At 42.6% G+C, this 25,111-nt stretch overlaps 2 protein-coding genes and 1 long non-coding RNA gene across 3 annotated transcripts in view; all 3 read right to left on the bottom strand.

Annotated features, from left to right (window-relative positions):
• LOC115201343 (sorting nexin-29) overlaps positions 1–8,681 on the bottom strand; it is a 109,442-nt gene extending 100,761 nt beyond the window's left edge. Inside the window, exons 1-10 of the mRNA XM_029764893.1 lie at positions 8,103–8,681; positions 7,334–7,398; positions 5,510–5,562; positions 5,246–5,370; positions 2,519–2,699; positions 2,335–2,405; positions 1,591–1,860; positions 1,066–1,432; positions 831–925; positions 412–508 (exon numbers count right to left, since the gene is read on the bottom strand). Of these exons, the coding sequence (XP_029620753.1) occupies positions 412–508; positions 831–925; positions 1,066–1,432; positions 1,591–1,860; positions 2,335–2,405; positions 2,519–2,699; positions 5,246–5,370; positions 5,510–5,562; positions 7,334–7,398; positions 8,103–8,109 (1,331 nt within the window). The 5' untranslated portion in view covers positions 8,110–8,681. The remainder of the gene's footprint in view (positions 1–411; positions 509–830; positions 926–1,065; positions 1,433–1,590; positions 1,861–2,334; positions 2,406–2,518; positions 2,700–5,245; positions 5,371–5,509; positions 5,563–7,333; positions 7,399–8,102) is intronic.
• A 99-nt stretch (positions 8,682–8,780) lies between these two features.
• On the bottom strand, positions 8,781–10,072 carry LOC115200810 (tumor necrosis factor receptor superfamily member 17). Its single transcript, XM_029763938.1, has 3 exons — positions 9,895–10,072; positions 9,474–9,617; positions 8,781–9,076 (listed from the first exon to the last, which is right to left on the bottom strand). The coding sequence occupies exons 1-3, from the start codon at positions 10,010–10,012 to the stop codon at positions 8,781–8,783; spliced, it is 558 nt and encodes a 185-aa protein (XP_029619798.1). The 5' UTR covers positions 10,013–10,072.
• Positions 10,073–17,977: 7,905 nt separating this feature from the next.
• Positions 17,978–19,592, bottom strand: LOC115201342 (uncharacterized). Its single transcript, XR_003879733.1, has 2 exons — positions 18,713–19,592; positions 17,978–18,270 (listed from the first exon to the last, which is right to left on the bottom strand). It is a non-coding gene; the product is annotated as an uncharacterized LOC115201342 (long non-coding RNA).
• Between the last annotated feature and the right edge of the window lie 5,519 nt (positions 19,593–25,111).

The following is a 25,111-nucleotide window of genomic DNA, read 5'->3' as shown; positions in this document are numbered from 1 at the left end:
GTCTTGATCACGTTGAGGGAGAGGTTCTTGTCCTTGCACCAGACGGCCAGGTCTCTGACCTCCTCTCTATAGGCTGTCTCGTCGTTGTCGGTGATCAGGCCTACCACTGTTGTGTCATCGGCAAACTTAATGATGGTGTTGGAGTCGTGCCTGGTCGTGCAGTCATGAGTGAACAAAGAGTACAGGAGGGGACCCTGTGTTGAGGATCAGCGTGGTGGATGAGTTGTTACCTACCCTTACCACCTGGAGGCGGCCCATCAGGAAGTCCAGGATCCAGTTGCAGAGGGAGGTGTTTAGTCCCAGGGTCCTTAGCTTATTGATGAGCTTTGAACTCAATATGATTGATCTGAGTGCAGTTTTCCTCCCACCCTTGTTAAGATGATGCTTATGTAAAATGGACTGACAACTTACTTGAACTGTAGCTGGGATCTGGTCGTCTCGTAGTCGCCGACTGGACCCGTTGAATCTGTCTGTACAGGAAATGCAACCGTATCTTTCACTGAGCCGACTGAAACAAAATGAAAGTGAAAAACAATGAGAGAGAGAAAGTACCTAAATGCTGACGTATCTGTCTGGGTTTAATGCTTTCCATATTCTACAAAAGCTTAGTAAATTTACACTTCTCTGTTTTCTCATGAGCTTTATCACTAAGCAACCTCGCCCACTATTCTCTTTTAACACCAGTCTGCTGTTGCTATAGAAACTATCCCCAAAAATGAACACATATGAACCAACACATTATAACCAAAATTCTGTGGTTGTGTAAGAAATGACTGTTGGGCTCAGAGGACTGGGTTGAGAAACACTGCTGTAGAGGAGAGGAGCCTCACCTGGCTGAGCGTAGGAGTGGCTGGAGGCCACAGGAATGAGGATGTCTGAACTGTCATTATCAGTTCTGGCCTGCAGGGCGCTCCACGTTGGCACTCTGTAACAGACAAACATGTTACAACACAGAAAAGTACACCTGTTCATATCAATCCTTGATTAGGAGTTTCTGTCCCTGCTTATTGTATAGTTAAGAAAGTGCTAGATGATGTATAATCCTTAGTCTCCATGGTTACTCACTGGTCAGCGCTGGCCGTGTCATGAAAGGGGCTCTGTGGCTGTGGCCTACTCTTGTATACCTCTTCCTCCTCATCATCATTATCAATAATCTTGGTGTCAGGCAGAGCTCTGGAGAAAGGAGGCGACCCGGCCCAGCTGACTATCCCAGGATCGGGCAGCCCGTTCTGGAGAGGCGAGAGGGAGAAGGAGGACTCCAGTGGGTAAATACCCTCCTCCAGACTGACCTGAGGAGCAGTGGTGCTCTTCCAGGGAGTGACAGTCCCCCCCCCCACCTCTTCCTCATCCTCCGCTCCCCCATCCAGGTCGGCGAAGGAGATGATGTTGGTGATTTTCTTTTTCCTCCGTCGCTCCTTCCTCAGGCCAGAGTCTGGAGAGGAGAGAAAACATGTAGTCAGTTTCATCTCCATGTTTGTTGCCGTATTATTCCTTCCCTGAGTAATAATATGAATAGAACGGAATATAAATAATTGTTTATATGCACTGTCCCCCTCAGTGTCTGAGTTCCTTGTAATTTCTCCTCCCTACCTGCGGAGACGCTGCGTGGCAGGACAGGCAGTGGGTCTGAGGATCCGTCGGGGCAGTGTGTAGGGGTGAAGCCTGGCACCACAGCGGTGGCAGTGCTGATCTCTCGGAGTAGAGTGCTCACCCCCTGGGTGGACTCCTTCCATAGGCTCCCTATGCCCTGGGTGGACTCCTTCAGGAGGTGGCTCACGGAGGAGGAGGAGCCGCCCGCCCGGGTTACACCGTTCAGGTCTGTGTTGTCGATGTTGATGGCAAACAGGATGGAGTTTAGTCCTGTGTGAAGGGTGGAGAGAGAGGAGAGGGTCTGGTTACTAGTCGTTCACACAGCACTAATGGTAGTGGATAAGGTGAGTTGGTTCCCCCCAACTAACAATGTATAACTCCCTGAGAATTGGAAAAGTGCTACATAAATCCAAATCCATCAGCACTGCACTAGACACAGTAGGTGGGTAAACTCAGATTGCAGGTAGCGGTGATAAGTATAACATAAGTATATAAGTATAACACTAAGTATAACACTCCCTATACTTTCAATGCATCTTCCCGTATTGGTGGGTAAATGCTTACGCTAAATAGAAAAGCTGAGTAAACAGTGTTTACGCGCGTTCACCCTCCACTACACCACTGACTGCATATCACACAGGGAATAAGTGACTCAACTGTGACTCATGGCTTACTGTAAAGTAGCTCTCTGAATGGTAGAGACATGAATGTGTTTCACCACAGGAATCCGAGTCATGGTCTCACCTGCAGCCATGGTGGGCAGCATGCTGGCTCGCTCCTCGTCCAGAATAAACGCCCAGTCTTCATAGAATGTACTAGAAAACACAAAGAAATAAGATATAGTGGCAAGAAAGGTCCAGACTCCACACACACACACACTGACCTGAGATAAATACAGACATGCATACAAACAGACACGCACTCTTACCCGAGGCGTATGCCGTCTGCGAGCAGCGTGTGTAGGTAGCGTTCTAGTGAGTGTTCGTTGAGGGCACAGCGGAGCCAGGCGCGGCCGCGGCCCAGCTCAGAGAAGATGTGTCTCAGGGAGTAGAACCGCTGCAGCTCATGGCGGTTCAGATGCTCCTTCACATAGAGCCAGAACGTCAGCTCTGAGAGAGAGAAAGAGAAAGAGAGAGAGAGATGCACTAAAAAGAAAGTGAATGTCCACTGCTTGCTACTCCCAAGATCGATATCCTCTAACACAGCTAGAATTTGAACTCATTTCTGCACAATTAAAGCCATTTCTTACCAACTGAAGCTTCTGAATGGCCATGTCAAAGGTCAGAGATCAAAAGGTCAGAGAGCAGCCAGTAAAAGCTTAAAGATCATCTAAGTAATCACAGTTCTAAACCATCATATTCATCCACTGACTAATTAGCCATGTTCACACCTTCCTCCTTTTCCTCAGTTTGTCATCAAGACCTCAACATCTCCCCAGAGGATAGAGTCACCCAACACATCACCTATTGGCCAACAGAGTTTTCACTCTTTATATAACACCCAACTTGCAAGACAGTTTGAAAGTCTGTTCGCTGTAAGTTTTCAAGTTCTTGATAATTAGTGTGAATAACTGCTATGGAGGTCTCTCTTTAGCATAGCATTACCATATGGCCTTAGAACAATGTGTTATACAACAGCCTATTTCCCTCTGTAGCACTGGACTTATTAAACACTCATTATGGTAGCTGTGTCCCAGAGTTCTCTCTCCATCATCGCCAAGGCTTTGTTAACTGGGACAGGAAGGGCTAATGGAGAGGCCCAATGAAGTAAAAAAATGATCTACAAACTTGAAGTTTTGTAATTTCCTAAATACATAATCTGTCTAAAAACAACAACGCAAAGTAAAAACAAGTTGACATTGAGGTTAAAGTGTGCCTTCTCAATTTAACAAATGTTGCTAAGCGTTGCTTTAGACAAATTCAAGATGTTCTTTGTATGAAACATCTTAAATTACAGTTTACTTTGAGCAAATTCAGAATTTGCGATTAATCGTGATTAATCACAGCAAACCCTGCAATTAACTTAATGAAATGTTTGAATCGTTTGACAGCCCTAACAACAACAACATCTGGTCCACTGACACCTCTTTTAAAACGTGTTCAGCCAGGATTGTCGGTTTGAATTTTACCACTGCTTCTTTTAAGAAACCACAACAGGTGCTGGGCTGCCCTCAGAGAGAAAGAGAGAGAATTTTCTTGCTTGTCGTTTTTGACTAAATCTGTTGCATAACCCTCTGGTTTCACAGCCAGTATCTGCACCTGGTTTCTCTATCAGTCGTCCTACAGCATCTGTTTCCTGCATGGAGAGTAGACACTCATCACAGCCGTTCTCTCCTACTCAGGTGAGTAAAGTATTCTCAGGTCTCCAGTTTCCCAGGCTAATATTAGGTATGTTTCTTTTCTTGTTTTTATAGCACCTTGCACTTGTACCTTTTCTACTCTTTCGAGCATCGATTCAATTAAGTATATTATTTTAGCATCTTGGCCTCCTTTGGTTATTCCTTTTCACGGTTTGAGTGCAAGTAGCATTAGAACTCTACTAATATTAGGCTGTTACTAGGGAAGTCGAATGAATGGGCTGCTGCACAATCACTATGGGGAGCTCTTTCTAGAGTCCCCGGTTAAATTAGAGCATTTTTTACATCTCTAAAATGGTTTAACTAGTGAGAAATATATGTGAATAGTGAAAAAAATCTGAGTGTTTGCTAGATTTACTATCATCCTAAACTAAGATATTGAATTATTTTGCCATATCGAATGAATGTATATTATGTTACTTTCCATGATCTGGACAGTATGCATTACTACATCACACAAGCTGACATTTTGCCACATGGAATTGGGGGGAATTACACATCCTTTAGAAAAAGTTTATAGTCAACACAAGATCAATTGCTTAAAACAGATCATTATCTACGGTTTTGTACGGTTCCTTTTTGTCATACTCACTGGGGGTCGCAGGACTTAGAACGCAGCTATACATTTATTTCTCAAATGCACAGATAGTTTGGGGTGGTATCACTATAAAAGTTGCTGGCCACACACCAATACACTGATTTTACAGTCAAATTACCACTTAAATAGCAGCCAACCGTTGTCACTGTTTCTATCCTATGGCGGGTCGTGATTTGTTGACGTTACCTAACAGAAAAAGTGGTTTGTTCCCTTTTCCATGATGGCAGCCTCCCGCCATCCCAAAATATAGATATAAGCCTTCTACAAGTTCTCATCTGACCAACCATGTATAGGTTATTCCATGTGGCCTTTGAATAGTGTTCGTTTAAACAGCCCTACACCGCAAATGTTTGCCCCCGTTCTATTGATTTCAGCGTGATATCGATGGAAGTGATTAACATAAAAAGTGCTGCTTTACACTTACCGGGTTTGCGATCCACTTGAATCAAAATTCAACACTTCAAAATGTAGCTAGATGTCTTCTACAAATTGTACTCTAACCAGTGATGAACACATTATTCGCAGATTCAGTGTTTTTTTAGCTGTGTTAGTTCTTATAGTCTGACTCAGTCATATACCTCTCATCTGACCAAAATCTTCAAGGGCCCCCAGTGCAGATAAAGGTTACCAGTACTTCCTGGAAAAACGTATTTTTTATACTTCATATCACTGTAATCTGTTTCCAGGTCATGTGACTGTACCTGCTTCAGTCTTGCTGGTGAATCCTGCGGCCTGCTTGATGGCAGCAGCAGTGAGAGCCAGTCCTTTACTCTTCCTCAGGCCATGCTGGAGGACAGCCTCAAACTGGGCACACAAACAGATCACCCTACAGGGGAGATACAAACACAAGCGTTACAATACATCACACACATGCACACACACATTATACATAACACGCATTACACATACACACACAAAACATCAGTAAATCATATCAGTTTTAAAATAACAAAGCACATTGGTACCTGCTGTCTAAATCTGAGGCGATCTCCTTTCTTCCTCCAAAGCGGATTTGGCACTGAACAGACATGAAGAATGAAGATGACATGGCTAGCAAAATAACTATGATGCAACACTTTTACTTCCTCAATGGTAGCCTGCCAGCTAAAGTCCACAACATCAAACCAGGTTGAGAAACAACACAATGTGCACAGTATTATGCCTTATAAACAGTAGAGAGTAGATAAGTTCACTGTAATTACACTGTAAAAGCACATCATTATGAGTTTATGATTACATGACTAATTTTAACATAGCTGTAACGCACTCCTCTTCAGTGGAGATTATCCATAGTAGAGGAGGGCAATAGGACGGCTAACATAACCTGTCCTTTCACGTACAGGGCAGCTAACATAACCTGTCCTTTCACGTACAGGGCAGCTAACATAACCTGTCCTTTCACGTACAGGGCAGCTAACATAACCTGTCCTTTCACGTACAGGGCAGCTAACATAACCTGTCCTTTCACGTACAGGGCAGCTAACATAACCTGTCCTTTCACGTACAGGGCAGATAACATAACCTGTCATTTCATGTACAGGGCAGCTAACACAACCTGTCCTTTCACGTACAGTGCAGCTAACATAACCTGTTATGACACGCACAGTGCAGCTAACATAACCTGTTATGACACGTACAGTGCAGCTAACATAACCTGTCCTTTCATGTACAGGGCAGCTAACATAACCTGTCCTTTCACGTACAGTGCAGCTAACATAACCTGTTATGACACGTACAGTGCAGCTAACATAACCTGTTATGACACGTACAGTGCAGCTAACATAACCGGTCCTGACACGTACAGTGCAGCTAACATAACCTGTTATGACACGTACAGTGCAGCTAACATAACCTGTTATGACACGTACAGTGCAGCTAACATAACCTGTTATGACACGTACAGTGCAGCTAACATAACCGGTCCTGACACGTACAGTGCAGCTAACATAACCTGTTATGACACGTACAGTGCAGCTAACATAACCTGTTATGACACATACAGTGCAGCTAACATAACCTGTTATGACACGTACAGTGCAGCTAACATAACCGGTTATGACACGTACAGTGCAGCTAACATAACCGGTTATGACACGTACAGTGCAGCTAACATAACCTGTTATGACACGTACAGTGCAGCTAACATAACCTGTTATGACACGTACAGTGCAGCTAACATAACCTGTTATGACACGTACAGTGCAGCTAACATAACCTGTTATGACACGTACAGTGCAGCTAACATAACCTGTTATGACACGTACAGTGCAGCTAACATAACCGGTCCTGACACGTACAGTGCAGCTAACATAACCTGTTATGACACGTACAGTGCAGCTAACATAACCTGTTATGACACGTACAGTGCAGCTAACATAACCTGTTATGACACGTACAGTGCAGGTATAAATGTTGCTGATGATTGTTGTGTTATGATTGTTGTGACCCCTCACCTAATCTCTCGTGGACAGATCTACGTAAACATAACTGGTAGCGTAACCATAGAATCTGTGTGGAAGGAATGGGATGCGTGGGATAACAAGCTGTAGTAGTTCCAATGTTTGGGTTTTTCCATCCCTGGTTATTTGGACAAATCACGATTTTGCAGGCGTTAACATCTTTCGAATTTCGGAAAGGGAGGGGACATTTGGCCGGTAACTTGCAGAGAGAGAGTGAAGCTCCTCGTTCCGGTTCCACTCCTCGTTAAATCTCTTCTCTTAACATGTATGGACCCAGAACTGAATCGAGCAGCTGACCAATTATGCAAGACTTCCGAGATTACCATTCACCTGTTTGACAGCGTCCAGCAGCCTCTCTAGCAGGTGTTGTCTCTTTGCGTCATTCTGCTGAGGGCCTGGAAAGGAGAAGGAGGGCGATCATACAAACATGACCGTCTGTCAGTTTGGTAGTCTCATCTCAGATTTCTGGCCTAAACGTGACTAGCCTGCATAATGGACAAGTAATCTCTGGCTAAATCACAGAGCTGTACAACTATTTCACCAAGCTTATCAGAAATGTATACATTAATGTGTTCCACAAAGAAGAATATGATTTGGTCAAATATATCTTTATTCTACAGTAGGAAAGTGACATAACACATTTTGGAGATACTGTAATAACAAGAAACGGTTGTTGTAATAAGTATACACCAACAAATACATGCAGTTTGCTAAGAAAGTACTACCTTGGAGAAAGTAATGGGCTAGATGAGGTTGGTCAGGACTCAGGAGCAATAACAAAATAGGTCTAATATGGTTAGAGGGGTTTCTCTTTGATGTATCAACAATTGATTTATTCATGATTTCTATGATGTCATGCAGTCAAGCCATAATTCGATTTGCATGAGGAGATTCAAGATACCCGCGGGAAGAGTCATTATCTATCCTTTACGCCTGCCTAAACTCATTAAGAGAATGATGCGTTGTCATCCAATCTAAACCTCATTGTTTTAATAGGCCTATATGGGCACAAAACATACAAAATTCCTGTAATAAACCAAAGCCATTTCAATTGGTGATGGTAGAACAAAAAGTGATTTTTTTTTTAGCTACAACTCACCGTTCATTCTGTCAGCCCGAGTCGTTAGTGTTGTTGTTGACACACCACATGTAAACTAGTTCATAGCTCTTCGGTTCGACATGGTGGAAATCCAGAATTCTATTGCTATTCTGTACGAACCAAACCCTGGGAGGCAGAGAGCACTACTTCCATGATTTTGCCCTCCCTTCTTCCCATCAACCCAACCGGGGTCCGTAGCCCACTGTTGCGCATGTCGGCTGGAACTACAGAGGCCTGCGAGTAGCCGTTTATCCCTATCGCTATAAGAGTTAAACCGAGTCACATTTGTAGATCAAATGTTTGACTTACAAACCCAGACGCACTTGTAGTTTCAGTGACTGGACTGTCGTAGCTCTGGTTAATCTATAAGTTGTAATAAAATACATTTATTGTGCCACTGCCTGCAAAGCGAAACATCGTCGGCACTGCAGGTCACATGACCAGACACACCGTTGTCATATGATAGGGTAGGGGTGGTGTGGGATCTGTAGTTCGTTAATATAACCTCTGTTAAACATTCACTTCTTTTCAAACACATTCATTGATAGTTTTCGCTTTCTATGGCAAGCAGTGTGTGTGTGTGTGTGTGTGTGTGTGTGTGTGTGTGTGTGGGCGGGCGGGCGGGCGGGCGGGCGGGAGGGAGGGAGGGAGGGAGGGAGGGAGGGTAGACTAGAGACATCAAGCTACAAAGCCAGACCTCCACAACCCCAATGTCTTTCCCTCTGTAATTTCATCTGTGTGGTTAAAGATCTGTACTGTCTTGGTTGTGACCAGTATGGTGGTGCCCTCCTCTGTGGAAGGGACAGGCAGGTTGGCGTTGCAGTCGGGAGTCTGGCTGTTTGTTCCCTCCTGGAGAACCATGGCTCCAGCTCCACTCGTCAAGCTGTCCTGTCCCATGATAACCACTGTCTGCTCAGGGACATCATAAGAGACCCTCTCAGTCCCAGGACACTCTGCTTCCTGTAGTTGTGATACTGGGAGATAACATTGCCGTGAGTTACATACTGTATGATAGAGATATAGGGTTAGGCAATGTATTGGGTATAGTCACAAGGATATGCATTCGATTCATTCATTGTAGTTCTTCACAGAGTTTTTACATTTGACTTATCATTAATGGAGGGGAATTTCCATTCATCACAAATGAGTGAATCAATCACCAATCAGATGTGGAAGCATTGTCACATATTGTGACAGATAGGTGTAACCTGTGTGTCTGCTACTAACAGCGAATCACTGTATAATAATTTCCCATCATATGAAAGGTAATATTATGACTGACAGGCAGATACTGTAACCTGTCTGCTGATAACAGACCATCACTATATAACCACATATCACCTCCCTATGCTTCCTTGTGTTTTATCTTACATTTGTTCCTTGGGAAACGTCTGCATGTCTTCTTCCTCAGTACCTGCAGCAGCAGCAGGAGAGTAGTAAAAGCACACAGGAACACAAACAGCCAGACCAGGGTCAGATGAATGTTGAACGGCTCAGGGGCTTTGCTCTCTGATGCTGGACAGGTTAACAGAAAAACATATGTCCATAATGCTCATACTTATCCTACAGATTCACTGGGCCAGCTTCATTTGTCTATGCCTCCTTCGCTTGAGTATAAGGACTAACAATACAATGTCTCACATAACAATTCAGATGGCAATATTTATAACAATGCTCAAACATATTCTATAACAATAACAAATATAATCATGTTTATTCATATACAGCTGCATAATAATTTCAGAACTCAAATGATCAAAAGTTAGAAATGTTAAAACAGTATTGTACTTACATTGAGTACAGTATGTTGTGCAAACCCTGGGTGGTGAATTGCATCGTAAATAGCATTGTTTACACTCCTCGACTAGCCCATCATAGTAGTATCCCAGTCCACACTGTCCTTCTGACATAGCAATACAGTATAAGACAATCAAGAATAAGATCTGAAATAGATGCTGAAATGGTTTACTTTCCAGTTTCAGTGACTGAGATTGACTGGGCAGTTATGGGGTTCTGGTTTTAAAAGAGAATACATAATATGTAAATAATGTGTAATGTAGGGGAAATCCCTCTGCTACACAGAGACTGGTGAGATTTCAGAACGAGAGAGGAACTATACCCACAACACGAGGGTGTTATTCACCACAGAAAGTAGGTAAATGCACTGAGTACCTCCCCGCCCCCCAGTCTATTAACTAATGATGTCACCAGGCAGGACAAAACTCCATCCCACTTACACAGACTGAAATTTCATGTTGTCTTTTAAACAGATCTTACACTCAAACAGAATTATAATTTTCACAATTTCACAATATAATTCCAACCTCAAAGTGTGGATGTAACACGCGCTCAAGCAGGTATATTTCACTGGTCACCCCCAAAGCCAATTCCTCTTTGGCCGCCTTTCCTTCCAGTTCTCTGCTGCCAATGACTGGAATGAACTGCAAAAATCGCTGAAGCTGGAGACTCATATCTTCCTCTCTAACTTTAAGCATCAGCTGTCAGAACAGCTTACAGATCATTGCACCTGTACATAGCCCATCTGTAAATAGCCCACCCAACTACCTCATCCCCATATTGTCATTATAATTTTTTTTCTCCTTTGCAACCCAGTATCTTTACTTGCACATTCCTCTTCTGCACATCTATCACTCCAGTGTTTAATTGCTAAATTGTCATTTATTTCACCACTATGGCCTATTTATTGCCTTACCTCCCTAATCTTACTTCATTTGCAACACACTGTATATAGACTTTTCTATTGTGTTACTGACTGTACGTTTGTTTATTCCATGTGTAACTCTGTGTTGTTGTTTGTGTCACACTGCTTTGCTTTATCTTGGCCAGGTCGCAGTTGTAAATGAAAACGTGTTCTCAACTGGCCTACCTGGTTAAATAAAGGTGAAATCAAAAATATATATATACAGTGCCTTCAGAAAGTATTCACACCCATTGATTTTTTCCAAATTGTGTTGTGTTACAAAGTGGGATTCAAATAGACTTAATTGTCATTTTTTTGTCAACAATCTACACAAAATACTCTGTAATGACAAAGTGTAATTCTAACATTTGTAAAGAATTTAAATATGAAAAATAAAACACTAATATATCTATTAGTGTAAGTATTCAATCCCCTGAGTCAATACATGTTAGAATCCCCTTTGGCAGCGATTATAGCTGTGAGTCTTTCTATAAGTCTCTAAGAGCTTTCCACACCTGAATTGTGCAACATTTGCCCATTATTCTTTTCAAACTTCTTTAAACTTTTTCAAATTGGTTGTTGAGCATGGCTAGACAACCATTTTCAGGTCTTGACAATTCAAGCAGATTTAAGTCAAAACTGTAACTCGGCCACTTAGGAACATTCACTGTCTTCTTGGTAAGCAACTCCAGTGTAGATTTGGCCTTGTGTTTTAGCTTATTGTCCTGCTGAAAGGTGAATCAATCTCCCAGTGTCTGGTGGAAAGAAGACTGAATCAGGTTTCCTCCAGGATTTTGCCTGTGCTTAGCTCCATTTCATTTCAACTCACCTGTTCTTAATGACTACAAGCATACCCATAACATGATGCAGCCACCACTATGCTTGAAAATATGAAGAGCGGTACGCATTAATGTGTTGTTTTGGATTTGCCACAAACATAACACTTTATATTCAGGACAAAAAGTGAATTGCTTTGCCACATTTTTTGCAGTATTATTTTAGTGCCTTGTTGTAAACAGAATGCATGTTTTGGAATATTTTTATTCTGTACAGGCTTCCTTCTTCTCACTCTGTCAATTAGGTTAGTATTGTGGAGAAACTACGATGTTGTTGATCCATCCTCAGTTTTCTCCTGTCACAGCCATTAACTCCGTAACTGTTTTAATTAAATCCCTGAGCAGTTTCCTTCCTCTCTGGCAACTGAGTTAGGAAGGACGCTTGTATCTTTGTATAACTTACACATAAGTCCCTGTCGGTTTCACTCTGTATTGTGTTGGATTTGACCCGAACCTGTAGTTTTTAATTTAGGCCAAAAAGTTAATTTATTTGCCATATTGCCTTGCAATATTACTTAATAGCATTGTTGCAAACATAATGGATGATTTAGAGTGGGTTTTTTAAACACTTTGTCATACAGGCCAGTAATATGGGGTGAATGCAATGTTGTTGATTCCTTTGTACTTTCAAGTATTGTGTAAGGGCTGTCGTGAGAGAGAGACCAAGGTGCAGTGGAGGATGTGTTCATCAGCAACAACGAGCTTCAGCTGTGCCTGATTGGGAGCCACACACGGCCCAAAACAAAGAAATACAAAAACATAGAAAAAGGAACATAGAACGCCCACCCAATGTAACACCCTTGCCTAACCAAAATAAAGAACAAAAACACCTATCTATGGCCAGGGCGTTACATATTGTGGTGGCAACATCCTGTTACCCGTATGCTTGTCACCGGCAAGGACTGTGGAGTTTGTTAGGAAATATGAAATGAGCAAAGCCCGGGTAAAAAGTGAGAGGAAAACCACGTCAGTCTTCTGAAAACCTAACCCGGGGTTAGGGTTTTATTTTTCTGCAAGACAATCGGACTGTTAACTTAAGAGGCCCATCAGACAAATTCTTTGACCACCATAACTATTTTGCCAATTGGCCTGGTTTACCACACGGAGCCATGCTGTTCTGTCTGCCGACGTAATAGCACGAGGGGGCCACAACAGACTTTGGTCCGTCGCAACGTCCCTCCAAGGCCTTTCTGCTAACTTGCTAGCTGCCTGAAGCCACTCACTGGACTCCTTTGATTCACTCGGCTATGCATGCCTCTCGCTAACATCAATATACCTTGTCCATTGCTGTTTTGGTTAGTATTTATTGCCTTATTTCACTGTAGAGCCTCTTGCCCTGCTCAATACGCCTTATTTAATACTTTAGTTCCACCTACCACACATGCGATGACATCATCTGGTTTAAATTATATTTCTAGAGACAATATCTCTATCATCGTCACTCTATGCACAAGCTTACCCCCAATGTATTCACATCCTACCATACCTTTGTCTGTTCATTATGCCTTGAATCTACTCTACCGTGCCCAGAAATCTGCTCCTTTTACTCTCTGTTCCGAACGTACTAGGCGACGAGTTCTTTTAGCCTTTAGCCGTACCCTTATCCTACTCCACCTCTGTTCCTCTGGTGATGTGGAGGTTAATCCAAGCCCTGCAGTGCCTAGCTCCACTCCCATTCCCCAGGCGCTATCATTTGTTGACTTCTGTAACCGCAAAAGCCTTGGTTTCATGCATGTTAACATTAGAAGCCTCCTCCCTAAGTTTGTTTTATTCACTGACCTAGCACACTCTGCCAACCCGGATGTCCTAGCCGTGTCTGAATCCTGGCTCAGGAAGACTACCAAAAACCCTGACATTTCCATCCCTAACTATAACATTTTCCGACAAGATAGAACTGCCAAAGGGGGCGGTGTTGCAATCTACTGCAGAGATAGCGTGCAGAGTTCTGTCTTACTATCCAGGTCTATACCCAAACAATTCGAGGTTCTACTTTTAAAAATCCACCTTTCCAGAAACAAGTCTCTAACCATTGCCGCTTGTTATAGACCACCCTCTGCCCCCAGCTGTGCCCTGGACACCATATGTGAACTGATTGCTCCCCATCTATCTTCAGAGCTTGTGCTGCTAGGTGACCTAAATTGGGACATGCTTAACACCCCGGCCATCATACAATCTAAGTTTGATGCCCTCAATCTCACACAAATTATCAATGAACCCACCAGGTACCACCCCAAATCCGTAAACACGGGCACCCTCATAGATATCATCCTACCCAACTTGCCCTCCTAATACACCTCTGCTGCTGCTGACCACCCCTCATCACTGTCAAACGCTCCCTAAAACGCTTCAGCGAGCAGGCCTTTCTAATCGACCTGGCCCGGGTATCCTGGAAGGATATTGACCTCATCCCGTCAGTAGAGGATGCCTGGTCATTCTTTAAAAATGGCTTCCTCACCATCTTAAATAAGCATGCCCCTTTCAAAATATTTAGAACCAGGAACAGATATAGCCCTTGGTTCTCTCCAGACCTGACTGCCCTTGACCAGCACAAAAACATCCTGTGGCGTTCTGCATGAGCATTGAATAGCCCCCGTGATATGCAACTTTTCAGGGAAGTTAGGAAACAATATACACAGGCAGTTAGGAAAGCTAAGGCAAGCTTTATCAAGCAGAAATTTGCATCCTGTAGCACAAACTCAAAAAAGTTCTGAGACACTGTAAAGTCCATGGAGAATAAGAACACCTCCTCCCAGCTGCCCACTGCACTGAGGCTAGGAAACACTGTCACCACCGATAAATCCACTATAATTGAGAATTTCAATAAGCATTTTTCTACGGCTGGCCATGCTTTCCACCTGGCTACCCCTACCCCGGTCAACAGCCAAGCACTCCCCACAGGAACTCGCCCAAGCCTCCCCCATTTCTCCTTCAACCAAATCCAAATAGCTGATGTTCTGAAAGAGCTGCAAAATCTGGACCCCTACAAATTAGCCGGGCTAGACAATCTGGATCCTCTTTTTCTAAAATTATCTGCTGAAATCGTTGCAACCCCTATCACTAGCCTGTTCAATCTCTCTTTCGTATTGTCCGAGATTCCCAAAGATTGGAAAGCTGCCGCAGTCATCCCCCTCTTCAAAGGGGGAGACTCTAGACGCAAACTGCTACAGACCTATATCTATCCTACGCTGCCTTTCTAAGGTCTTTGAAAGCCAAGTTAACAAAAAGATTACCGACCATTTCGAATCCCACACTACCTTCTCCGCTATGCAATCTGGTTTCAGAGCTAGTCATGGGTGCACCTCAGCCACGCTCAAGGTCCTAAATAATATCATAACCGCCATCGATAAGAGACATTACTGTGCAGCCGTATTCATCGACCTGGCCAAGGCTTTCGACTCTGTCAATCACCACATTCTTATTGGCAGACTCAACAGCCTTGGTTTCTCAAATGATTGCCTCGCCTGGTTCACCAACTACTTCTCTGATAGAGTTCAGTGTGTCAAATCGGAGGGCCTGTTGTCCGGACCTCTGGCAGTCTCTATGTAGGTGCCACAGGGTTCAATTCTCGGGCCGACTCTCTTCTCTGTATACATCAATGATGTCGCTCTTGCTGCTGGTAATTCTCTGATCCACCTCTACGCAGATGACACCATTCTATATACTTCTGGCCCTTCTTTGAACACTGTGTTAACTAACCTCCAGATGAGCTTCAATGCCATACAACTCTCCTTCCGTGGCCTCCAACTGCTCTTAAATGCAAGTAAAACTAAATGCATGCTCTTCAACCGATCACTACCCGCACCTGCCCGCCCGTCACTACTCTGGACGGCTCCGACTTAGAATATGTGGATAACTACAAATACCTAGGTGTCTGGTTAGACTGTAAACTCTCCTTCCAGACTCACATTAAGCATCTCCAATCCAAAATTAAATCTAGAATCAAGCTTCCTATTTCGCAACAAAGCATCCTTCACTCATGCTGCCAAACATACCCTCGTAAAACTGACCATCCTACCGATCCTCGACTTCGGCGATGTCATTTACAAATTAGCCTCCAACACTCTACTCAACAAATTGGATGCAGTCTATCACAGTGCCATCCGTTTTGTCACCAAAGCCCCATATACTACCCACCACTGCAACCTGTATGCTCTCGTTGGCTGGCCCTCGCTTCATACTCGTCGCCAAACCCACTGGCTCCAGGTCATCTACAAGTCTCTGCTAGGTAAAGCCCCACCTTATCTCAGCTCACTGGTCACCTGTCACAAGAATTTTCAATGCCAATGATAATAACTAACAATTATTAAAGCTTTGACTAATTCCCGAGGTTTGTAAGACTCTGGGTTTAATATTAATTAGGCAAAGTGTCACGTCCTGACCAGCAGATGGAGCTAGTGTTTTAGTTTTGGGGTCAGGACGTGACAGGTTTGTGTTTGTATATGTTGGTTGGATGATCGGGACTTCCAATTGAAGGCAGGTGTGTATAGTTGCCTTTGATTGGAAGTCCTATATAGCTGTGTGTGTTTGTCTTTGGGGTTGTGGGGAATTGTTATGTGCACTGCTTTGTTTGGTTTAGCCTGCCACACCGTCACATCGTGAGTACCGTTCATTGTTTTGTTGTTTTGTTTTTTCTCAAGTGGATGCTCTACTCCTTTTTTTGGTAATAAAAAAGAATGAGTGTCCACACTTCCGCTGCGCCTTGGTCCTCCTTTCATATCCACGAAGAAAACCGTGACACAAAGACTCAGCTTATGCAAAAGGTTCGTACAGTTTATTCACGAGAACGTTCTAAAGTCCACAATACAAAGACATGCCATTTTATAACTCACTCCCTACTTACGCACATACCTCCACACAAACAGTAGATAGCCTACGCACATACATACACATGAACAGTAGGTGGAATGTATCCTTCCCCATGGTTCTCACCACTGTTTATCACTACCAAACTGGCAGTTCCATCCCCCCGAGATTAGAGGAATCTTGAAAGGACTTCCTGTCCTATCGTAAGTTTCTCAGAGTTCTAGCCAGGTCAAGTCATACACAGTTTAATTGTTCTCGGTATCTTCTTAGTCACACACACACACATTTCTCTACCGAACCTTATTGGACTTACATTTAGTACTTTAATTATTCATTATACATGCTACATAAACTAAAAATCACTAATAGTTACGTTTCAGGGTGGAATTCTTTAATCATTACCTTTAAGCATATAAATTCCCTTATCACCATAGCAGCACCCACTCATAGCACGCGCTCCAGCAGGTATATCTCACTGGTCACCCCCAAAGCCAATTCCTCTTTTGGCCACCTTTCCTTCCAGTTCTGTGCTGCCAATGACTGGAACGAACTGCAAAAATTATTGAAGCTGGAGTCTTATATCTCCCTCACTAGCTTTAAGCACCAGCTGTCAGAGCAGCTCACAGATCACTGCACCTGTACATAGCCCATCTGTAAACAGCCCATCCAACAACTTTATTTATCTTGCTCCTTTGCACCCCTGTATCTCTACTTGCACGTTCATCTTCTGCACATCTACCATTCCAGTGTTTAATTGCTAAATTGTAATTACTTCGCCACCATGGCCTATTTATTACCTTATCTTACCTAATTTGCACTCACTGTATATAGACTTTTTGTTTTATTTTTTCTACTGTATTGACTGCATGTTTTGTTTATTCCATGTGTAACTCTGTGTTGATGTATGTGTCGAACTGCTACGCTTTATCTTGGCCAAATGAGAACTTATTCTCAACTAGCTTACCTGGTTAAATAAAGGTTAAATAAAAAAATGTAAAAAATGGTCCAGTCTCAGTCCTGACTTAAATCTGTTTAAAAAATCTGAGACAAAGTTGAAGTATTGCTGTCAATCAACGATTCCAACCAAAATGTAGAGAGCTTGAGAAATTTTGACAAACATGATGTATATATCAGTGAGTGTTGATACACACAAGAAACTGTTGAGTGTGAAAAACCCAGCAGCGTTGCAGTTCTTGACACAAACCAATGTGCCCGGCTTGACACCTACTACCCTGTTCAAAGACACTTAAACCTTTTGTCTTGCACATTCACCCGTGTCTCAATTGTCTCTCAAGGCTTAAAAGCCTTCTTTAACCTGTCTCCTCCCCTTCATCTACACTGATTGAAGTGGATTTAACAAGTAACATCAATAAGGGATCATAGGTTTCACCTGCTTAGTCTATGTCATGGAGAGAGCAGGAGTTCTTAATGTATATGTTTTGAACACTCAGTATATATTGATATTTATATTTGTACTGCACTGTTGAAGAGAGCTTGCAAGTAAGCATTTCACTGTTCCGTTTACACCTGCTGTATCCTGTGCATGTGACAAACTTTGATCTGTTGTACATTTTTATTTTGCTATAAATAGTTTATAAACAATTCACAAAATATGACTTTAGAAAGAAATGCAGAGATATGTTATTGTACAAAATAATGTTACATTTACAGTGAAGCAATCAAATGCCATGTTATGAACAATTATATAGTCTCAGAGTGCAATCAATCTCATTACTCTAATCAGCTACTTTGTTGGCACAGTCACAGTGTGCAATGCATCTTCGGGTTCCTGCAGACTGCTCTTGAATCCAGAGAAAATGCTCTGAACCTGCATTGGGAAAAAAATAACATAAGTATACTAAATAATTAAAAGGGATTCTATTCTTTCCTAAAAATGTCTCAAATTAATCATTTTGAGGAGCATTTGTAAGGATTAATGCAACAATTATACTTAATCAAAACATAAGAATGAAAATAAATTTGCATGTGCACGTTTTTTGGCACCATTATCAGCACAATTATCTTATACCACTTATGCAGAGTACAAAGTCTGCCATTTTATCTACAAAATAGCAAATAGGTAGACATGTGGACTCTTTCCAGTGACCTTGATGTTGTTTAATCATTACCAGTGAGGCAAATATAGGCTTGTTTTGCCTGCTTATCCGAAACATTACATTATGATTCAGTTAATGAAATGTCTATTATGGGCTTATAACAGAACACTATTATTATGATGTTGCCAATAGTTAAACTTGAAACGAAATTACCTGTAAAATCATATTGCCAGTGTCTGTCTGGTAAGTTCATTAGATGAAGCTTCTGTTGTGTTCTGATAAATAACGGAAAGAGTGACAGGGGCTTGCTGCTGGTGAGAGGTAACATTTCCATCCGTTGTTCGGGGCCGCTCTCCCTTGGCACTCCCGTTCCTTCGGAATGAGTTCCTAATTCCGTTGGTGAGACGGTTGGAAACCTTCCTGACAACACCGCTGATCCCTTTGTTCTTTAGTTTGACCAAGCCAACGTCATCCTCCAGTTCCTCAGGTGGCACCTCGATGTTCCCCGAGAACCAGAACACCCACCAGATGAGACTGAGGAAGATGATGACGGCCCCTGCATAGATGAACAAGTCGTGGCAGAATATGTCTGCAAACACCCCGGTCAGCAATATAAACACTCCAACTACGTCGTGGCCCACCGCAAACCAAAAGGCACATTTACAGCGACCAAGTCCCCGATATCTCCTCTCCGCGACCTCCACTTCCCTTTCTTGTATTTGCGCCATGGTAACGGAAGTGAAATATTTCCTTTTCAAAAAGTTATTTGAAGTCCAGAAAGTAATGTCATTTCCAAAAGTGCCGACTCAGGTGCGGACACAAGGTGATGTGCGATGACGCGCCTTTGGACTGTTGGAGAACGCAGTGCACAGTCACAGGGACGCAACATACTGAGAGCACACAGTAAAATTGTTCAAAGTACATTCACCTTGGGTTTTTAGTACAGCTTTACGAGACATGATCTTCTTTGATGATACTTTATCAGATATTTAGAAATCATTTTAAGGTGCATCTTAAAAAGGCAAAAGAATGGTCCTTTCTGAAGTTCCCTTGTGAAAAATAAATTCAGCTGTCAGTAAATGACAGTATAACCAGTTAAATAAAAAAAACATCCAAGTGTCTCTAATAAATCAAAAATAAAAGTCTATAGTATTTAAAAGACAAAATTAGGATTCCAACCACACTAAACCAAATGTCCAACTGAGCCAACAGAACATCTGAAGAATGGACCACCCCTTACCCTTTCCATCACACACTGCTGAGGGACCTGCTTGTGCTCCTGGCCCCCAGCCCCATACGTCTCTGCTTGTCCTTCAGGATGGGTATCCAGACCAGCCCTACCACTACAAACATCATTCCAATGGACAGGCAGACCGGGGCAGTGGCATGGGGGGTGTCCGTCACACCAGACGAGTGGAGGAGAATCAGCACTGCACCCGCGCCCAGCATCAGGGCTCCCATCACCATGACGATGATAGGTTTGTGTATGTAGGCCCAGCGAGGTGGTTCTGGAGTATTGGGGTCAAGTTCTGGACACAGGACTCTCCTCACAGAATCCTCTGTTCTTGGAAGCTCTTCTGATGATGCCATCCTCATAATAAATGATGCGATGACTGTTTTGTCAAAATCAGGCGCTCTTGAGTGAAAAGCTGCCCTTACTAAACTGCAATTGTTCCTCAAAGAGAAATATATGTATATTTTGGAGACCCGGCTTGTGTTTCACTTCATGACCTCTTGGACAACGGCAACTAACTTGCATTAACATGTATACTTTTTCTTCTGCCTTTCTAATGCTTACCAACAACAACCTCCCTACTGATGTTAGCCTGACTGCTCGGTTGTTTCCTAAAGCCCACTCCCCTCATCTCATCCCATATATTTCCACCCAGTTAACCACACCCACATCAAATAGGGAGGGATAGTTCGATACTAGACAGACGTGGACCACCTGTAGGCGTGTATTGTCAAAACTTGCTAGCTAACTCCGGCAGCTTTTACATTCATGTGAAAACAGTGCTGAACAAATAAATGACTTTGCTTCAAATGGATATTACAGAAATTATATTTAGAGATCAATGTTAGACATTGCACTTAAAAGAACACTATAGTGAACAACCCAGTCTGTGATATTAGAAAGGTAAACATGCCCTGTAAGGATCAGGCAGCAGCTGCACAACCATGTTATGATCTCATCAACAATAGCCTTGTCATCTAATACCAACAGTCTATTGTATTTGGACAGTGTTTACCATGGTAAACATCACTCAAGGCTAGTGCATCGGAGGTGAACCAGAACCACACATTACCTGTACAGATAAAACCCATTAAATTAGGCAATATTATATAAAAACCTTATATTTATTCATTAAATAAACATTAACAGTGAGCCCATTGCAGTGGTCTCCACAAGTAGGAGTTGCCAGCCAAGTAGAAAAAATAGCCTGTCTTCCCCGGTCTGACATTTTTGGCCAAAGGAGCTCTATTTTGGTGGCCTCCGGTACATTCTAATGCCTTATATTCTATCAGAAATACACAGTGAAATGATTGGGTACTTCATAAAGTTTACCTCCCAGATTGGTTGTGGTATTATGTAGAAAGACATGACTTTACAATTTAAATGAATGAAAATGTATGAATTCAGTGTATTGTTAGTTGTTTTGGATATCGTCTAGGTCTAGCGTTCGTCAAAAGGAGTCGACCAAGGTGCAGCGTGGAATATGTTCATCTTGTGATTTATTTACTCAGAACACGGTAAAAAGTAATGAACAAAGAAAATACGACCGTCACGTTCTGTAGTCACTCAAAGGAATACAAAAATAAGATCCCACAAAGACAGGTGGAAAAAAAGCTGCCTAAGTATGGTTCCTAATCAGAGACAACGATAGACAGCTGCCTCTGGTTAGGAACCATACTCGGCCAACACAAAGAAATACAAAACATAGAATGCCCACCCCACTCCCTGACCTAACCACATAGAGAAATAAACCCTCTCTCTCAGGTCAGGGCGTGACACTAGGCCAAAGGTCACCAACCTTTTCTGAGTAAAGATCACTTTGAGTCAAAATGCAAACAGAGATCTACTGCTCAGATTGTTTTTAAACATTACTTAAAAAATGTTAGCCTATGCAACATTAACTTATTAAAAACTGTTCTGTAGCAATGAGGTTTGTAGTAGGCTATATTGTCTATGCTTGAATTGCCCTGCCAATACTGTTCTTCTCAGACCACTTTGAAATTATATTTCAAAATTGTAGGTATATCATCACACTAGTAATAGAGAAATTGTAATTTGTAGTATTACTTTTGAGACACAGCTGAGTGAGCACAATAATTAGCTTATTTTTTTTATTTTACTGGACTGATGGCCTGCATCTGATGGTCAGTCTGAGGGGAGGGAGAAAGCAGCAGTGAGGCTGCCTCTCACCCGATTCACCATCCCTCTGCAGAGAAAAGGGGACACTGTCTTCCAGCCGATGGGGAACTCAAGTAACACTGCATTATTTCTGCGTCATGCACCAATTCATGTTAATCCGATGGAACACTTTGCCTTGCCGGCAGTAGGGCTGTTGAATCAAGTGCAACTACCGCCAACAGCAGGAAACAGGCGAGGTTAGCCAGCCTGCCAGCTTAGTGGAGTCTGCCACTAGCACAGTCAATGTAGTCAGCTCAGCTATCACCATTGAGACCGTGTCTGTGCCACGACCTAGGTTGGCCAAAACTAAACATGGCGGTGTTCGCTTTAACAATCTCACTAGAATAAAGACCTCCTCCATTCCTGCCATTATTGAAAGAGATCGTGATACCTCACATCTCAAAATAGGGCTACTCAATGTTAGATCCCTCAATTCCAAGGCAGTTATAGTCAATGAACTAATCACTGATCATAATCTTGATGTGATTGGCCTGACTGAAACATGGCTTAAGCCTGATTAATTTACTGTGTTAAATGAGGCCTCACCTCCTGGTTACACTAGTGACCATATCCCCCGCGCATCCCGCAAAGGCGTAGGTGTTAACATTTACGATAACAAATTTCAATTTACAAAAACAAATAAAACAACGTTTTCGTCTTTTGAGCTTCTAGTCATGAAATCTACGCAGCCTACTCAATCACTTTTTATAGCTACTGTTTACAGGCCTCCTGGGCCATATACAGCATTCCTCACTGAGTTCCCTGAATTCCTATCAGACATTGTAGTCATAGCAGATAATTTTCAAATTTTTGGTGACTTTAATATTCACGTGGAAAAGTCCACACACCCACTCCAAAAGGCTTTCGGAGCCATCATCGACTCAGTGGGTTTTGTCCAACATGTCTCTGGACCTACTCACTGGCACAGTCAACCTCTGGACCTAGTTCTGTGCCATGGAATAAATGTTGTGGATCTTAATGTTTTTCCCCATTATCCTGGACTATCAGACCACCATTTTATTAATTTTGCAATCGCAACAAATAATCTGCTCAGACCCCAACCAAGGAGCATCAAAAGTCGTGCTATAAATTCTCAGACAACTCAAAGATTCCTTGATGCCCTTCCAGACTCCCTCTGCCTACCCAAGGACGTCAGAGGACAAAAATCAGTTAACCACCTAACTGAGGAACTCAATTTAACCTTGCGCAATACCCTAGATGCAGTTGCACCCCGAAAAACTAAAAACATTTGTCATAAGAAACTAGCTCCCTGGTATACAGAAAATACCCAAGCTTTGAAGCAAGCTTCCAGAAAATTGGAACGGAAATGGCGCCACACCAAACTGGAAGTCTTCCGAATAGCTTGGAAAGACAGTACCGTACATTATCGAAGAGCCCTCACTGCTGCTCGATCATCCTATTTTTCCACCCTAATTGAGGAAAATAAGAACAATCCAAAATTTATTTTTAATACTGTCGCAAAGCTAACTAAAAAGCAGCATTCCCCAAGAGAGGATGGCTTTCACTTCAGCAGTAATAAATTCATGAACTTATTTGAGGAAAAGATCATGATCATCAGAAAGCAAATTATGGACTCCTCTTTAAATCTGTGTATTCCTCCAAAGCTCAGTTGTCCTGAGTCTGCACAACTCTGCCAGGACCTAGGATCAAGGGAGACACTCAAGTGTTTTAGTACTATATCTCTTGACACAATGATGAAAATAATCATGGCCTCTAAACCTTCAAGCTGCATACTGGACCCTATTCCAACTAAACTACTGAAAGCGCTGCTTCCTGTGCTTAGCCCTCCTATGTTGAACATAATAAACGGCTCTCTATCCACCGGATGTGTACCAAACTCACTAAAAGTGGCAGTAATAAAGCCTCCCTTGAAAAAGCCAAACCTTGACCCAGAAAATATAAAAAACTATCAGCCTATATCGAATCTCCCATTCCTCTCAACATTTTTTGGAAAAGCTGTTGCGCAGCAACTCACTGCCTTCCTGAAGACAAACAATGTATACGAAATGCTTCAGTCTGGTTTTAGACCCCATCATAGCACTGAGACTGCACTTGTGAAGGTGGTAAATGACCTTTTAATGGCGTCAGACCGAGGCTCTGCATCTGTCCTCGTGCTCCTAGACCTTAGTGCTGCTTTTGATACCATCGATCACCACATACTTTTGGAGAGATTGGAAACCCAAATTGGTCTACACGGACAAGTTCGGGCCTGGTTTAGATCTTATCTGTCGGAAAGATATGTTTGTCTCTGAATGGTTTGTCCTCTGACAAACCAACTGTAAATTTCGGTGTTCCTCAAGGTTCGGTTTTAGGACCACTATTGTTTTCACTATATATTTTACCTCTTGGGGATGTCATTCGAAAACATAATGTTCACTTTCACTGCTATGCGGATGACACACAGCTGTACATTTCAATGAAACATGGTGAAGCCCCAAAATTGCCCTCGCTGGAAGCCTGTGTTTCAGACATAAGGAAGTGGATGGCTGCGAACTTTCTACTTTTAAACTCGGACAAAACAGAGATGCTTGTTCTAGGTCCCAAGAAACAAAGAGATCTTCTGTTGAGTCTGACAATTAATCTTGATGGTTGTACAGTCGTGTCAAAAAACTGTGAAGGACCTCAGAGGTTACTCTGGACCCTGATCTCTCTTTTGACGAACATATCAAGACTGTTTTAAGGACAGCTTTTTTCCATCTACGTAACATTGCAAAAATCAGAAATGTTCTGTCCAAAATTGATGCAGAAAAATGAATGCATGCTTTTGTTACCTCTAGGTTAAACTACTGTAATGCTCTACTTTCCGGCTACCCGGATAAAGCACTAAATAGACTTCAGTTAGTGCTAAATACGGCTGCTAGAATCCTGACTAGAACCCCAAAATTTGATCATATTACTCCAGTGCTAGCCTCCCTACACTGGCTTCCTGTTAAGGCAAGGGCTGATTTCAAGGTTTTACTGCTAACCTACAAAGCATTACATGGGCTTGCTCCAACCTATCTTTCCGATTTGGTCCTGCCGTACATACCTACACGTAAGCTACGGTCACAAGACGCGGGCCTCCTAATTGTTCCTAGATTTTCTAAGCAAACAGCTGGAGGTAGGGCTTTCTCTTATAGAGCTCCATTTTTATGGAATGGTCTGCCTACCCATGTGAGAGACGCAGACTCAGTCTCAAC

This window comes from Salmo trutta, chromosome 10 (genome assembly GCF_901001165.1).
Source record: "Salmo trutta chromosome 10, fSalTru1.1, whole genome shotgun sequence".
In the NCBI taxonomy this organism is placed as follows: Eukaryota; Metazoa; Chordata; class Actinopteri; order Salmoniformes; family Salmonidae; genus Salmo; species Salmo trutta.
This window is presented reverse-complemented; position numbering and strand designations above follow the sequence as displayed.

What these genes read in the sequence shown, in the direction of transcription:
- LOC115200810 (XM_029763938.1), bottom strand. Translation starts at nt 10,012, where the DNA reads ATGTCAGAAGGACAGTGTGGACTGGGATACTACTATGATGGGCTAGTC. An exon ending in CACAACATACTGTACTCAAT is followed by an intron (nt 9,618 to 9,894) that starts GTAAGTACAATA and finishes TAACCTGTCCAG; the next exon opens with CATCAGAGAGCAAAGCCCCT. An exon ending in ACGTTTCCCAAGGAACAAAT is followed by an intron (nt 9,077 to 9,473) that starts GTAAGATAAAAC and finishes GTTATCTCCCAG; the next exon opens with TATCACAACTACAGGAAGCA.